The 18,036-nt window shown below is 38.1% G+C and overlaps 1 protein-coding gene across 1 annotated transcript in view; it reads right to left on the bottom strand.

The window, feature by feature from the left end:
• syngap1b (synaptic Ras GTPase activating protein 1b) overlaps positions 1 to 18,036 on the bottom strand; it is an 88,459-nt gene that overhangs the window by 41,108 nt on the left and 29,315 nt on the right. Inside the window, 1 exon segment of the mRNA XM_079444231.1 lies at positions 1,314 to 1,684. Coding sequence (XP_079300357.1) covers positions 1,314 to 1,684 — 371 coding nt within the window.

Here is an 18,036-nt window from a genome sequence, read left to right as displayed (position 1 = left end):
GACTTTAAGAAATGCATTTATGCACTTTTCTTATCCTACACAAATAAAGCTCTGATTATCAATAAAATATTAAGCATGTAAAGCATGTGAAAAGCAGAAAAACACAGACTAGGGCCAATAAGCAAACAGTAATGGAAAGACTTTGGGTTAAATTTTTTCATATTATTTGTAATATTTTTGTAGTAAAATATAATTTGTTTGGCCACTAATTCTTTAAAATGGGCAGATAATCATGTCCAAAACAATTATTTTAGAATAATTGCAATGCTTCAGTTTTATTATTTTCAGTTTTAAGTATTTTTCATAAAAGTCATCATGTTCATCCTCTTTTAAACAGACAAAAAGGTCTACATTAGTTTATGCCTAAAAAGAGAGAGCGTAAAAGAAACAATATCATATTGTATTTTGGCAGAAACCGAAGCTGCAATTGTACATTTTCATTATTTTTAGTTTTAAAGAGACAGTTCTCCCAAAAATGAAAATTATTTCACATACAATGGAAGTCAATGGCTAACGTCAACTATTTGGTTACCAACATTCTTTCAAATATCTTCTTTTGTGTTTGACAGAGGAAAGAAGCTCATACCGGTTTGGATCAACTTGAGGGTGAGCAAATGATGACAGAATTTTCATTTTTGGTTGAACTATCCCTTTAAGTATTTTCCAAGCTGCTCAAATCCCTGAACATTTGAATTACACCGGGACACTAAACCTAAACAAACTTCATGTTCATGTTCATGACAAAAAAGTCTACATTAGTTTATCACCAAAAAAGAAAAGAAAATGTAAAAAGAAATAGTATTTCAACAGAATCTGTCGTTTTTTCACTGTTTTCAGTTTTAAAGTGACAGTTCTTCCAAAAATGAAAATACAATGGAAGTCAATGGCTACTATCAACTATTTGGTTACCAACATTCTTTCAAATACCCACTTCTGTGTTCAGCAGAAGAAAGAAACTCAAACCGATTTGGAACAAATTGAGGGTGAGCAAATGACGACATCATTTTCATTTTTGGGTGAACTATCCCTTTAAGTATTTTCCATGCCACTCAAATCCCTGAACACTTGAATTAAACCAGGGATACTAAAAAGTCTTCACATTATTAAACAGACAAAAAGGTCTCCACTGGTTTATCGCAAAGAAATTGGCTGTCCAATCTGATGAACTCAGACATAATGACTCAATCATTGGCTAGGGAAAATATGAACATGTTTGCTTCCTGTGTGACTAACTGTTTGTCTAACACCTCCGAGCTGCTCGCCGGTCACTCGAACCCACAGCACAAGCCGAGCTCGGTTGTTAGATAACCTACCTCAAGAGAGGGCAGAGCAGCCACACTGGGTCCGGTCCCTGGATTAGAACCCACAACCTTCCACTCACCAGCAGCCCAATGAGAGAGCGGGACAGTCAGAGAGATGCTCGGGGAGAGTGGAAGGCAACGGGGGAGTGGAGGGGTGCTGACTCTCTTCTGGGACTGTGAAGAGGAGAAGCCGGTGGAGGGAGACAGGGGCAGAGGTGCGAACGGGAGCGGGAGCGAGAGAGAGAGGGAGGGAGACAAGGATCCGGGACGGGTCGGCGGGGTACTCACGGATTGTCGGAAGGGTTGTGGGGGGGCAGTGGGTGGGATCTCCATGCTTGGCTGCTTCCCGGTGGCGATGCTCTTCCGCCGGAGCCGGGCCTGTTCTGCAAGAGAGACCCAGAGCAAAGTATCACAACCAACAGCAGATAACGTAACGAAAGGCTGGATAACAATGACGTTTGCACAGATTTCAAATAGAAATATGAAAAATAATAAAACGACAAGAGCACAAAACAAAATTACTAAAACTTCAACTAAAATGAAAATATAAAACTACAAGTTTATTCAAAATAATAAAAACTGTAATAGCATATAAATAATACTAAATAGCCCATAAATAATAATAATAAATATCATTGTAGGCTTATTAAAGGAATAAATCACCTAACAGTGAAAATTAATAGCTAATTTTATTTTAGTGAATTTGCATTTTTCCCCACTTTTAATATCTAAATGAAATAGAATTTTTAACAAACATGTTCAAAAAACTTGTTCATTCACATGACATAAAGACAAAGTTATTTTATTCTATGATGGCCATCATGCTAACGTGATTATCTGAGCACTATTTGCTTTATACTTTCAGATGTCGATTAAATAAATCATGGGTGATAAATATACCTGTTAATGGGGTTCATGCCCTCATACAGTTTCACAAGCAAAACTAAATTAACTGCCAAACTGAAGTAAAAGTTGCTTGTCAGTTGCAAGCTATTTTGTAACCCAATACATTTTAGATCACAAATTAGGAATGACAGACTGACATTTAATGATGTAATCAATGATATCCGTCATGAATCACATTCATTTGAACAACTTTTTAGTGGACAATTCATCAGGGGATGACATATTTTGTCATATGTTTGTTACATTAAGCCACCAAAACAAATCAATGTGGCTTTTCTTTACGTTTTTGTGCCAGATTGCATTTCAGCGAGAGACGGAGTCTGGCTCATCTCGTATATGATGCTGCGAGTGACACTATGGCTCTGTCCCAAAACCAAGTCAGGCAGCTTTCCCAATGCAAAGGCTGTTTCAAAAGGTAAGATACCTTCTTTTGGCTGTTGTGGTAAAGGCAATCCCATAATGCATTTCAGCAAGCATCAATGCATCTAAAATGGCCAATTAAGCAAAAGAAATGTCAGCAACTAAAGACATAATTCATTCAATACAAAAATCATTAATAATATTATGCAACGCACTATTTATTGTTTATTTATGTGTGCTATGTACAGTATTTTGTTTTTTATTACTATTCCAAATCAATCACTCACAGTATGAGCATCAATTCAAGTTGGTTGTGGAACAGAGCCAATGTTCTGATCAAAATAGCTAAATAATGTAAATAAACAATAAAATAAATAAACAAAATCTTTTGAATAGTGTGTATATATATATATATATATATATATATACACACAGACACACACACATTCATCCTGGCTGCATTTATTTGATCAAAAATACAGTAACAACAGCAAAATTGTTAAATAATATATTACAATTTAAAATAGCTGTTTTCTACTGTACTATATTTTAAAATGTAATTTATTCTTATAACGCAAAGCTGAATTTTCAGCATCTGAAATCAATCTAATATGCTAATACGCCTTCACTATTTTTATCAATGTTGAAAACTATTGTGCTGCTGTATAAAAATCTTAGAAATCGAAGACAGAAACCGTTTGTAACATTATCTTTACTCTCACTTTTGATCAATTTCATATGTCCCTGCTGAATAAAAGTATTAATTTCTTTAAAAAAAAATCTAACTTTTAAATGATATGAATAAATATAAATGTATAAAAAATATATGTTTTATTTATAAATGAATAAAAAAAAAATATGTACAACACAATTTCATGACCAGTAAGTAATCTTTATAGCCAGTAAATGTTCACAATTAAACTGCTCTTTTGGCAGACGTAGCAAAAAGTTAATTTTGGACGGTGAAAATTACACAACCAGTAAGGAAAATGGCAAAACAATAAGAAATAAAACAGCCTAACTGCAGGCACAAGAGACAGGCACTTGCAAACAAAGTGCTTATTGACTGGCGTCCTTGAGTGAGTACCGGATACAGTCATTGGCAGAGCTGCAGACACGACTATTGCTCAGGAACGTTAAGTCATTAAAATAAGACCAACAGAAACAAATGAATGGACGGTTTAATGAACGTAGAGGTGCTGGGAGGGGAACAGACTGAAAGAAGCAGTCCTCCACCATCATACCATCCGTCTCTCCTGCTCGCTGCTGCGATAACCCTCCCATAAATCTGAGTGTAAATACCCACCGTCTCTCCAGCCAATGCAATCTGTCTCTCTCTCTCAATCTCTGAAGCTCACACACACTAACACAGCCATACAGTTCTCTCGCCTTGCACCCACGCAACTCTTTTACATAAATCAAACAGTGTATTTATCCATCTCTCTGCCTCTCTCTTTTTTATGAGAGCATTTTCCTTCTCCTCACCTCTCACATTCATTCTCAGTCCATTCTCTGCACTTTCAATCTCATCACTTTTTTCGTCTTTCGCCATCCTAAACGTCAGACCTCAAATCTCAAAATCTCTCCTCCTGATCTGATGCACAGCCTCGACTGAGCTGATTTTACAGTTCTTATTATGTAACACGTCAGTTATAATCAAACATATTTTACATATTGATTCATCTGAGGCCAATGTTCTTGGTCATACTGTCTCTTGACTGCGTTTGGCAATCTTGACTTGGTTCTGTAATACTGTAAGCAAATCATTTTGATGAGTTTTGGTTCCACTAACAGGTTTGGGGACCGAAGACCATAAAAATATGCAACATGCATTAGAGTCGTTGCCATGACAAACAGCAAGTATCTTCTTTTTTATTACTCTGAATCAACAGTCAGCTTTCACATGTGAGTAATTGTTTCGTGTTCAATTAAAACAGAATTTTGTATCATGTATTCCACTTCACAGACACGGCATAGATTATATTCTGTCTTGGGTTTAAGAGTCAAAACAAAGTTAGTATATTTATACATTAAATACAAGCATACTTTCTGAACCCAGCAAAACAGTAAAAAACTATTTTAAAAAAATTATAAAATTTTTGAAAAAAGGAAATAAACATTTCTTATTATTATCAGTGTTGAAAATAGTTGTGCTGCCAAATATCTTTGTGCTACTTTTTAAGTTTTGATGAATAGAAAGTTCAAAAGAACAACATTTATTTGAAATAGAAATGTTTTGCAACATTATAAAAGTATTTACTGTTACTTTGATCAATTTAATATGCCCTTGCTGAATTAAAAAATTTATAATTTATTATTCCTTAACTCCAACTTTCAGAAGCACACTAGCATTAAAACCCACGAAACAACATTATTAATGGAGTCTTTAACAAATCACACCCACATTGTATGAAAGAGGCTGTTTGATGAATTTAATAAAGAATGGTCATTTTCAGATGAAATGATCAGCGTGTTATAAAGACGTGTTTCCATGACGACTGCGACACTTTGAAGAATTGTATAACTTTGTTCTGATTTGTTATGATACCTCTGTTGATTTCAGAATTAATGTTTTTCAAACACCGTCCGTGTTTTATTTCTCAGAAATGATGACAACATTTTCATTTTTGGCTAAACTATCCCTTTAACGATTTAGCTTAGTAAAATAATGTTTATTGAAAACTTACATTATTGATTTTAATAAATAATAGTGTTTTTATATATGAAACAGCCCATAAAAGAAAAAATGCTTTATTGTGAATACACTCGCTTCTGAATTCTACAGAAGTATCCAACAAAATTCATTAGCCATATATTCACAATATAGGAAAACATTTCATACCTCATTGCTTAAATAACTAAACTGAACTTTATATACTAAAAATACTAAATACTAATATATATATATGTGTGTGTGTGTGTGTGTGTGTGTGTGTACTTACCTTGGTGTAACATAAGAATACAGTCATTCATTAGCATAGTATGCCATAGTACATATAACAATGCAATACTTTGTATGCAATACGTCAGAGCAAGACAGTTTTAACAAATGATTCCGTAAATACATTTACTTAACTGCAAATCAATTTCTAGTTTCCGATATGAATTGTCACACAGTAAGGAAATAAACTATAATTCACTTTAATGAGTCTGGGACGGAGAGAGAGCATTTAAAACACGAATTAATGTTCACGCCCTTCAAGAACCGCAGGACTTAATGGACTGAACCTGATCACAGGCCAGAGGTCACTATTCCTTTTAATTACGCCAAACTGAAAGCTTAAGTAAAGCGGGCTCGATTCATCCATTTATTTCAATTTAATTTCTCCCTCTGTCCTTTTTGATCCAAATCCAGGCTCTTTATTTGGTTGCCATGGCAACATTTTCTAGTACCTTACATTTGACTAACATGATGAAACACTGAAGTGATGGAACACAGACTCACACGCATGTGAACACGCATGTCACAAGACGGTCGGACGAGAAACAGCATTGCATTTCAATAGAGTTCAAACGGGCATTGTCTGTTATCAAACACAATGATTGCTAAAATAAGCCGTGTTCTGCATCTCCAGCATAAGAGGACACATTTTCTATCACACGATAATGCACTTTAATATTCCTCCTAACATAGGTGTGTACAAGTACGTGCGTGTGTGGGTGAGAGCATGTGTGTGTGTGTGCACTTTTTATTCTCAATGTAAATCTGATGTCAAGCTGAAAGCCAGAGCTGTGGGTGGAAACAGCTTCAAGCTTCAGTCCCTTTGAGAGAGACAGAACGGAAGAGAGAGAGACAGCGAGAGGAGGGGGAGCAAACATGATAAAAAGTGAAACTAATAATAATAACTGCTCAGCCTCTGATTGATATGCGTGGGGTTGGTGGCGGATCGATTTTTACGCCTAAATTGAATTTGTAATGCTGCATGGGGCTTGAACAAAACAAAGTAATGAAAACAATTTTATTTGAAACAAAGCCTTATTGAGTATTATTCTTAAAGATGTAATTTTTCAGATGTTAATGTACTTCTCTTTCATCCCAGCTCAATATGCATAGACAGTTGTAAGTAATGAAACCACCTGTGCTGTAAATGATTCATTTTGTCTGAATAGCATTAGTTTAGTATCATTCATACTAATCATTTTATTGTTACAGTTTTTGTTTTTATTATAATTTTAGTTCAACTTTTGGTGTCATTTGTATTAGTTAAAAATTATTTAATTTTTAAATTTCAGTTTAAGCTCTAGTTATGTGCATACATTAAATTAAACTTAATTAAAATGAAATAAATCTTTCCTTTGCAACTGGCTGAAATAAAATGTGCCTGTATATTTAATTTATTTAATTTAATTTAAAATAACACAATACAACATTTGTGTTATGCTAAATACAAAATATAGTAGCCTTAGTTTAGCTTAGTAAAATAATATTTTACTGAAAATGTGCAATACTAATATTAATATAAATGAAAATAATATTTTATATATAGCAACCATATAAAATGTAGTAAATGAAAACAAGAAAGTTTTTTTTTTTTTTAATAACAAATAATAATCCTAATGGCTACTTTTGAAAGCCTGTGATAGAGATGGTGTAGTTACAGTATCTACCAGCAGGGGTCTACATGTGCCAGTCTGATTCAATAACACTGGCTCGACCAATGGTGTGAGTTTGGAGGCGGGGCTATCAGTTTGTTTGACAAATGGGAGTGTTTGGGAAACCTGTTTGACAGTCGTTATCAAACATTACACACTTCATGTTCAATAATAAAAAAAAGATTTCTAAGATCTTTTAGTGTTTTTAGATGTTTTGAAGCTGCCAAAGAAAAAAGTGATGCCTGTTAAACCTGGAGCCAAATTGCCGAAAGACTTCTGTGCATTTCTTCCCTCTATTGTCATTTTCAAGGATTTTTCTCCTGCAGCAGTGGGTGTTTTTATAGCTACCTAACACTCTTTTCAGAGAAGCATCACGAAACAACCTTACAAACAGTTCTACAGACTAAAACACAGTATAGATATGCATGAATCAAATAACTAAAGATCTATGCAGCATTATACAGTTAAAATGTAGTATAGTAAAAAGATTTGTAATATATTTCAGGAGCAAAAAAAGAGCATCATAGGTCATTTATTTGATATAACTGATCATTTTTAATGCATTTTTTTTTCTAATTTTATCTTAAAGTCAGATTTTAAAAGAACTTGTCAATGTATGAATTCATTCAGATGACCAAATGAATGACGTAACCCAGTGTCTTCCCAGTTACACAATCAATTAACCAACTGTAATGTGCAAGTTATTCCTACCTACAGCAGAATGCAACTGTAAGGGGCGGTACAATCCCTTATTCCTCCTTAATTATTCCCGTCCAGGATCCAGAAGAGTAATCTCAAACCACCAAGAAAGACAAATTGTCCAAACTGTCCATCTCCGATCATAATCCAGTCTCGATTTTTTAAAGTCACTTGCTTCTGTTTAACTTGTGAATGATTCTTTTCCCTTAGCAGGTCAAGAGTTCCTTTAAAAGTCAACAGAACGATGAATCCCCACACCATGTTTGGTTGCAATCATGTGTCTATATGCACTCTGCTTTCAGATATGGCATTGGTGCTTTTAGACCACTAAATCAATCCAGAATCCTATAAGTAATCTCATATGCATTGATGTACAACTCTGCAACATTTTGAGCTAATATGCCATAATTCTAATCTTTAAATGTAAATCTAGCTAGAAAAAAGGCATTTATGCATTAACTCTGGTTATTGCAATCAACTGTAGGTTATATATATATATATATATCAGTATTTTGCTTAATTGAATACATATATTTCACAAATACTATATTTATGACTAACTAAATGTATTTACCTACAAGAATAGTAAGAATTGTTAAAAATGAATATTTACAATCAACAATTTGCACTCTATACTATAAAAGGATGAATCCCGAATGTTTAACTGTTAGAATTGTTGTGTCTCATTTCTCCACCTCGTCTCAGTCACTCTCTCCAGCCCTGACAGTGGCTGTTTCTCAGCAGAGCGCCAGATGGAGAGCACCTGGTCCCGGCGACGCTCGCCGACGCCTTTACGCACGACCCTGAACCAACGAGCCGCTTCCCTTCTGCCTTTACTGCGGTTACCAACACCAGATCTGCGGTGAAACTCTCTCATGTTTTACTTCAGCTATTTCAGGGCGTCGTTTAGCGTTGCAATCGAGCTGTCAATGTTTAAAACGCTCTACGGGAGAACTTTTCAGAGCATGCGCACACATGACTAAGGCATTTATTCTAAGCTCACACTTCCATAGACAGTAAAGCACTGGCATCTGATGCGAACTCGCGCGTGTGACGGACCCAGACTTCTCCGCAGCTCCGTGCCAGCGACCCTGACGCGCAAATCCTCCGAGCGCACAGAGTTCAAACGTTCATTCTTGCGCAAAACCGCAACGCATCAAAGCTCCGATTCAAACGGATGGGTCATTTGCATGAGGACTTCCATGCAATTCCAAAATGGAAATCCTTCGCTTGAGGAAAAGTTGGAAGTCCTTCTTGCTGTATTCTCGTTTCCAGGCACGCACTCAGGAATACCAGCAGCAAGGCGATGCATCCTTTCCTGCAATTGTCCTTTTCTTTACTGCGCTCTCACTCGAGGAGAGGAGAAGAGGGGCTGAGCTGGACAGGGGGGGGTGGGGGGAGAGATGGGGGAGAGATGGGATTTGATGGAGAGAACTTCATGTAAAAGCCTGGGGCAAACTCTCTCTCCCTCTCTCTCTCTCTCTCTCTCTCTCTCTTTCTCTCTGTCTCTTTCACTCTCTCTCGCACACACTCTCGTGTGCGTGTGTGTGTGAGACGCTCGCAGGCAGCCGGTGAGTGGAGAGGTTTCTGTAGAGGCAGGTTATGTGGGAGGAATGTGTGTAATTACACAACTACACAAACTGAAGACAAATGACAATGTAGATTAAACAGTGAGAGTGCGCGTACAGTACGAGCTGCATGTTAGCTTTCGCTGATCGTTGCTTTTAATTCTATTGTAGTTATATTATAACTATAGTAGCGAAGATTTTTACATTCGATTTGGACCACAGGGCTGTTGTGGGTGGTTGCCGGAGCATTACGCGGTTGCCAAGGAGTTCTGAGTGGTTTTTAGTGTGTTGCTATGCGGTTGCCAGGGTGTTCTGAGTCTCGGACTGGTTGCTGGGAGGTTCTGGTTAAAAGAGCCCACCCTCAAGTTTCTGTGATATAATGGCAGGCTGATAGTCTGTCTCTTAGAACTGTGGTAGTACAGCGCTCCTTAAAGGGCAAGATCACCCAAAAATGAAAATTCTTGTCATCATTTTACCTCATGTCGTTTTAAACTTGCATGACCTGTATGAAATATATTCTGATTGTGAGATAAAACAAACTTTTGGGTGGACTATTCTTAATATATAAATCTTGGGAGGTTTCAGTCCTCTGTAGTGTGTGTCATGTGTCCCCGCCTCTTGTGTCCATATTTGGTTTGTTTCCTGTCCTCGTCTAGTGTGATTATTAGTTAATTCAATATAGTTGATGATACTCAACTATATATCTCAACAAGACCAGATGAAACTTCTCAACTATCTAAGCTAATAGATTGTGTAAACATTTAAAAGATTGGATGACCAATAATGTCCTCCTATTAAATTCAGATAAGACAGAGATATTACTTATTGGACTAAAAATCAGTACACAGAATCTCTTGGATTACAATTTGCAACTAGACGGATGTACTGTTACGTCCTCTAAAGTCAAAAATCTGGGTGTTATATTAGACAGCAATTTGTCCTTTGAAAATCATATTTCCCATGTTACAAAAACAGCATTCTTCCATCTTAGAAACATTGCCAAGCTTCGAAACATGCTACCTGTTTCTGATGCAGAAAAGCTAGTTCATGCATTCATGACCTCTAGACTGGACTATTGTAATGAACTGCTAGCTGGTTGTCCTGCATCTTCAATAAACAAGCTACAGATAGTCCAAAATGCAGCGGCTAGAGTTCTTACCAGGTCAAGAAAATATGATCATATTACCCCAATTTTACAGTCTCTGCACTGGCTACCTATTAAGTTCCGTATCATTTACAAAATATTATTACTTGCCTATAAGGCCCTAAATGGTTTAGCTCCTGCGTACCTAACTCATCTTCTACCACGCTACAATCCAACCCGCTCCCTAAGGTCGCAAATCTCTGGACTTTTGGTAGTACCTAGGATAGCAAAGTCCACTAAAGGAGGTAAAGCTTTTTCACATTTGTCTCCCAAACTCTGGAATAGCCTTCTTGACAACGTTTGGGGGTCAGACACACTCTCCCTGTTTAAATCTAGATTAAAGACACATCTCTTTAGCCAAGCATTCACATAATGCATCTTATAATCTTGTACTGCAGTTATATCTGATCAAATGTACATTATTATTATTCTTTAGCTTGGGTTGAACAAATCATTTTTGCTTCGATGGAACAGCAGCTACGCTAATTATGTCTCTATTTGTTTCTCTGTTTCTGTCACGGGATTAACATCCCGAGGTAACTAGGAATGACAGAAGCTTCAGTCTGGATCCAACCCTTAAATGACCTGAGATGACCGAACACCTGAGAAAAGATAATGCCAACCCCTCAGACCTCAGAGGATGCCAATGCTCAGACAACATACAGAATTACCAAATTTTGCCATAAATTAAATATATTAAGGTTCTGCAATATATAAATATATTGTGGAAACTTAATTTCCTGTAGAGCTGCTTTGCAACGATTTGTATCATAAAAAGCGCTATACAAATAAACTTGAACTTGAACTTAATTCTTGTCCAGCTGTGTTTGTCTCATTATCTATGATTATCCTGTGTATTTATAGTCCTGTCTGTTCAGTTTGATTTCGTCTGGTCTACTCGTTACTCCCCAGTGTTCCTGACTGTGTCTGCCTTGCCTTGTCTTGCCCTGCAATGATGTCTGAAGTAAAGACTGTTATTTTGAAGTTACATCCTCGTCTCCGTGTTCCTCGTTCCTCCCTGCTGTGTGCACCATGACAGAAGTCCAGACCTAACAGTAAGCGGCGCCCCTTCATCTCGTTTTGTTTTATTAATTTCTTCTAGTTTTTAGAAAACAAAAATAGAAAAAACTTCTGCAAGTCCGCGTGGGAGTTCGGCGGGATTGCTGCAAGTGCTGCGAGTCTGAGAGTCGCGAGCCCTGCTGGCCCGCCGTTCGCGGGGAATCACCGCCGCCGTCCATGGCTCACCCAGCCCGCTGTTCGCGGGGGATCGCTGCCGCCATCTGCGGCTCACCCAGCCCACCGTTCGCAGGGGATCGATGCCGCCGTCCACGGCTCACCCAGCCCGCCGTTCACGGGAGATCGACACCGCCATCCGCGGCTCCCTCAAATCACGCCGCCGTCCGCGGGGAAAGTCAACCTGCCGTCCGCGGCTCTACCAAGCCCGTGGATCCAGTCCACATCACGGCCAGGAGTGCCGTGCCGTGCCATGTCCCCAGAGTCATGGATTTTGAAATCTTGCCGTGCCCACAGGAACATTTTAATTTACCTAGTCTTGTCTTGTCCACGGAGACTCGTCCAGGGCCCCTCCTGTCGCAGAAGTGGAAGCGGTTCCTGAGGCAACCCTGTGAGTGCCCCTGACGCCACGTCATGCCCAGAATGGACCGCAGCTTCCGAGCTCGTCCACGGAGGGCTTCCTGCTCCTGTGGAGTGTCTTGTTCCTGTGTGGACTGGCCTGTCATGTCATGTTCTGTCCTGTATGTCTAGCCCCGGAGGGCTCCTGATACCCCCTAGCTGCCCCATGGAAATTTTGCGGGGGGGTAGAAGGGTTCCGGCTGCAGTGGCCGGGACGAGGCCATGGCGGGTGGTCCTTGTGGCCGTGGCCAGAGCTTCCAGCTCTGCCATGGCCTCCAGAGCTTCCAGCTCCGCCATGGCCTCCAGAGCTTCCAGCTCCGCCATGGCCTCCAGAGCTTCCAGCTTCGCCATGGTCTCCAGAGCTCCCAGCTCTGCCATGGCCTCCAGAGCTTCCAGCTCCGCCATGGTCTCCAGAGCTCCCAGCTCCACCATGGCCTCCAGAGCTCCCAGCTCCACCATGGCCTCCAGAGCTCCCAGCTCCACCATGGCCTCCAGAGCTTCCAGCTCCGCCATGGTCTCCAGAGCTCCCAGCTCCGCCATGGCCTCCATCTGTCTGTTCCGCTCTGGAGGTCCCCGTCCTGTGTTCCTGTCCGTGTCTGTCCTGAGGGGCCTCCAGAGCGCCCACCCCCCCTCCCCGGTGGAACTGTTAAGGCTCGGGACGAGCCTTTCGGGAGGGGGGGAGTTATATCAGTCCTCTGTCGTGTGTGTCATGTGTTCCCGCCTCTTGTGTCCATATTTGGATTGTTTCCTGTCCTCGTCTAGTGTGATTATTAGTTAATTCTTGTCCAGCTGTGTTTGTCTCATCTATGATTATCCTGTGTATTTATAGTCCTGTCTGTTCAGTTTGATTTCGTCTGGTCTACTCGTTACTCCCCGGTGTTCCTGTCTGTGTCTGCCTTGCCTTGTCTTGCCCTGCCTTGATGTCTGAAGTAAAGACTGTTATTTTGAAGTTACATCCTCGTCTCCGTGTTCCTCGTTCCTCCCTGCTGTGTGCACCGTGACAGGAGGACTCTTCTTATTTAATAAATCTATTTCATATTAGTGCTGTCAAACTATTAATCACGATTAATCACATCCAAAATAAACGTTTTTGTTTACATAATATATGTGTGTGTACTGTGTATATTTATATGTATATATAAATAAATACAAACACATGCATGTGTATATTTAAGAAAAATATGTTATGTTTTTATATTAAATATATTTATATATAATATAAGAATATAAATGTATATACATGTAAATATTTTCAAAATATATGCTGTATGTGTGTGTATTTATATATACACAGTACACATACATACATTATGTAAACAAAAACTTTTATTTTGGATGCGATTAATCGTGATTAATCGCTTGACAGCACTACATATATATATATATATATACTGTATATACAACTTACTGACCCCAAGCCTTTGAACAGAAGTCAAATTTTACAATATTTTAAATGTGTTTCTACTTAAAGTTTATTTAATAAACTTTTAGAAGTAGCACTAAAACCTATAAAACTGTATTACTGACAGGGTCTGCAACACATTACACCCACACTGCATGAAAGAGGCTTTTTGATGGATTTAATCAAGAACGGTCATTTTCAAACGAAGTGCACTGTGTAAATGATCAGCGTGTTATAAAGACTTGTGTTTCCATGACAACTGCTTCCGGCTTGCAAGCCCAAGACAGCAAGCACTAAAGTTGAAGCATCGAGACGAGGCCGAGCCGGACACATCTCCAGCGGAGAGGCGTCTTAATGCTCGCAAAGACAGCTGGCACACACCTCATACCTCCCGATGATTGGATATCCACCTCAAGAACGCCGCGATTGATCCAGAATGGACATGGCTAATGTACATCCCTCATTCAAGAGCCTGAGTGTATGTGTATTTAATTAAAAGAACACTATACGTGATCAAAGCCAATTTAAAAGCCGCCTGCCTATAGTGCCGAGCAAGATTGAAAATCCAAAGATGCACTCTTATTTCTCTCTTCTAAATTCCTCCCTTCTCTCTTTCATTTTTCCTTTCTCTCTAGCAGTCTGTCTGCTCTATAATTATTTCCATGGTTACCATCAGCGATCTTAGGCTAAGCTCAATGTACAAATGTCTCTTTTCTCTTTCACATTTTCTTTCAGCTCCTCAATTTGCCTGACTGTGTTCGTTAGCATACAATTACTCCCTTCTGAGATGTTTCCTCTTTTAAAGAAACAGCCCGTGGTGAAGAAAGATCAGAGAGGAGATCTCTTGAGTCGCTCAGTTTTTTCCTCAGAGACAGCAATGAGATTAAATGGAGAACAAATGGAGATTTTTGCAGAGTCTGTCTATATGGATCGAGTTTGAGACATTGATTACTGGGGTCTTTTTCTCAGGACACATATCTAAGAAGCTAGAGACAAAAAAAGAGAGTACAGAATACAGCTGGAGATGTGTGTGTGTGTGTATACATACATATACATACAGGAATCTAGAAACAGAAATGACATTAAAGAGAACAAATGGAGACTTGTTGTGAAGTATACATATACAATAAAATATAAAATATTTCTTATCAGATTCTCCCTAGATCATACTATCTGAACTATAGTCATATTATGAAATATACTTGTAAAAGAGATTTTTAATAATAATAATATTTTAATAATAATAATAATTATTATTATTATTATTATTTGATATATAATTATAAAATATACATATTAAAAATAAATTAATTAAAATAAATACTTATTTTATTAAAACTATTTATGACAAATAATACATTTACAAACAATATGAAGAATACTGTAAATATGAATAAATAATATATTTAAATAAACATATTTTATAGTAAAGTATTATTTATTAATTTACATCAACAAATGCTGTATAATGCTGTATTGTTTGTAGTAACTAATATAATTAATGCAGTAACACTTTAACTTAAAGTTCAATTCTCAGTATTAACTAATTGCTTATAAGCATGCATTACTAGCATACTGGCTGTTTATTAGTAATTATAAAGCATATTAATGCCTTATTCTGCACGATCATATTCTAGATATCTTAATCCTAATCCAAACCTGAATTTAACACCCACCTTACTAACTATTAATAAGCAGCAAATTATAGAATTGGCCCTCAAACTAAAGTGTTACCACTAACAAATGAATCCTTATTCTTAAGAGTTACCCTATTTTTATTTCTTACATATTTAGAAGAAATGAAATACATTTAAAATAAATAGCTGAGACAAAGCAAATTCATAACTGAGGACTCGATTTAGTCTCCTGCTTTGAAAGAGCAAGCTCTGAGAAATATGCAGTATTTTTGCTTTTGCATCAGCCTGGTGCACATAACACAATCATGTGATATTATTAAACGCCAGTGTTTTTCCAGGTTTGATGTGAGATGATTTCTTGTATTGGTGGAATCCTGTTAACCAGCAGTGAAGCGAGTGTAAGAGAGAACTCTGCATCACTAGAGTTCATGAATAATGGTTCCACCCACCTCCCCCAGTTTACCACCTACTGGGATCAACACCAAACAGCAGCCGGGCAAGACTAACAAACTACACACTACACACATCACACAAACACTTACAGCACTGTGTGTGTCTCACTCGCTGAGAAATGAACAATTACACACAGAGCTTCACATTTTATTACTCAGAGACTGTGCTTATACATCTCAGGAAACTTAATGGAGTTCTCAGTTATATTAAGTACCAGCTTTGCCTCAGATGTTTCTCATTAAACTGACAGTCCACCTGAAAAAGAAAGAGATTCTGTTGTTTGCACCTCATCGTTCTGTCATCTTTCTTTTTTCTGCAGAATGCATCCAAACAAATCTGGAGCTCATTAATTTCAATTAAAAAGAAAGAAAGAAAGAACGTAAGATTTGGGAATTCCTCCCTTAATGCATTGTAATAAATAAACAGAATAAAATAAAATAAAATAATTCAAGACTACAAGGCAAGAAAAATTCCAATAGAAGTACAATCCAAGAAAGTATAAATAAAAAAAAAAGAGTTAAACAGTTGAATTTTACCGTTTTCGAATCCATTCAGCCGATCTCCGGGTCTGGCGGTAGCACTTTTAGCGTAGCTTAGCATAGATCATTGAATCAGATTAGACCATTAGCATCTCGCTCAAAAATTACCAAAGAGTTTCGATATTTTTCCAATTTAAAACTTGACTCTTCTGTAGTTACATCGTGTACTAAGACTGATGGAAAATAAAAAGTTGCGTATTTTTTAGGCCGATATGGCTAGGAACTACGCTCTCATTCCAGCGTAATAATCAAGAAACTTTGCTGCCGTACCATGGGTGCAGCAGGCGCAATGATATTACGCAGCGCCTGAAAGTAGTTCCCAGCTATATCATAACTAGTTACCTAGCTGGGGACTACTTTCAGGCGTTGCATAATATCACTGCGCCTGCTGCACCCATGGTACGGCAGCAAAGTTTCTTGATTATTACTTAGTACACGATGTAACTACAGAAGAGTCAGGTTTTAAATATTGAAACTCTTTGGTAATTTTTGAGCGCGATGCTAATCAGATTCAATGATCTATGCTAAGCTAAGATAAAAGTGCTACCGCCATACCCGGAGATCGGCTGAATGGATTTGAAAACGGTCAAACTCAACTGTTTACCTCTTGGGGAGTTGGAAAATGAGCCTATTTTCAAAAAAAGTGGAGTGTTCCTTTAACATTAAAACTGACATTTACTCACTAGGTTTTTGAGCTGACTTGCTGTCCACTAGTAAATGTGAGCATAGTTGGAGATACAAATGAGATTACTAAAGTCTTTTTTCTCAGGAGTCTCTCCATTTGCTATATTAGATATTAAAACAATCTTCAATTTCGTTCATATGCACACACAGTAACTGCTGCTCAAATTTGTTAGCATCAACGGCTCCTTCAGCTGTGAGAGCTGATGCAGAAACCCAGAGCCCCCACACACCGTTCATATGGAGACTACATTCATACATCAAACATTATGTGTTCTTTCTTCCTCCACCCTGTCATGGCTGCACCACTAATGTAATCTCTTTCTCTGTGAAAAGGTGCATTGCTGGATTATGTAACAAGCCTTTTTTTCCCTGGCTAATCTGACATGACTGCATTTGCTACTTGTTTTGAATCCTAGCAAACAAGCTCTGCAAAATGCCGAAGGGACAAGCATGCAACTAAATACCTCAGCCAGTTTTATTACTGCTCTCAAATGCCACTTTTTTATGTCAGTCCAGCCCTCGTGCATCTTCGGGCTCGAATCGAACTCCCTACTGATGCCATCACTCTGAGGGTGAAGGGATCGGATGCTTGCATGACCAGAATGAATTCCTGTGTGGATGTTTGGCCAAAGAGAGACCAGATCTTGACCTTTGCTAAGCCACACAGAGAGGACATTATTACTCCTGACATTTGCACACATTTCTTTGTAGTTTTTATGCCTGCGACTGTGACCGTCATTTGAAATCAGTTCAAGACAGATGAAATGATAATGACGATGATGACAGGCATTACAATGGCTGCTAGAGCTAAACTACTTGACATAAGCGACAACTGATTTGAGGCACCTGCAAGAGACAGGTGTAATAAAAAGAGAAGAACTCATCCTATAACTCTAAAAAGTACACTTTAGCCCAGCATGCATTTCAGCTATGGCCAATAACCAGATAAATGGTAGATATGTAAGCAATATTAAACTTCCAAACATGTTGATATTCAGACCAGCAGCATGATTTCCAGTGTGATATTGCTTTTAAATAATGAATCATGAATCATTGAATCATTATGCATCCCAGAGCAAAACACACACAGTAGTGGCGTTACTGAATGAATCAGTGGT

The sequence above is a fragment of the Barbus barbus genome (genome assembly GCF_936440315.1).
Source record: "Barbus barbus genome assembly, chromosome: 21".
Lineage (NCBI taxonomy): Eukaryota > Metazoa > Chordata > Actinopteri > Cypriniformes > Cyprinidae > Barbus > Barbus barbus.
This window is presented reverse-complemented; position numbering and strand designations above follow the sequence as displayed.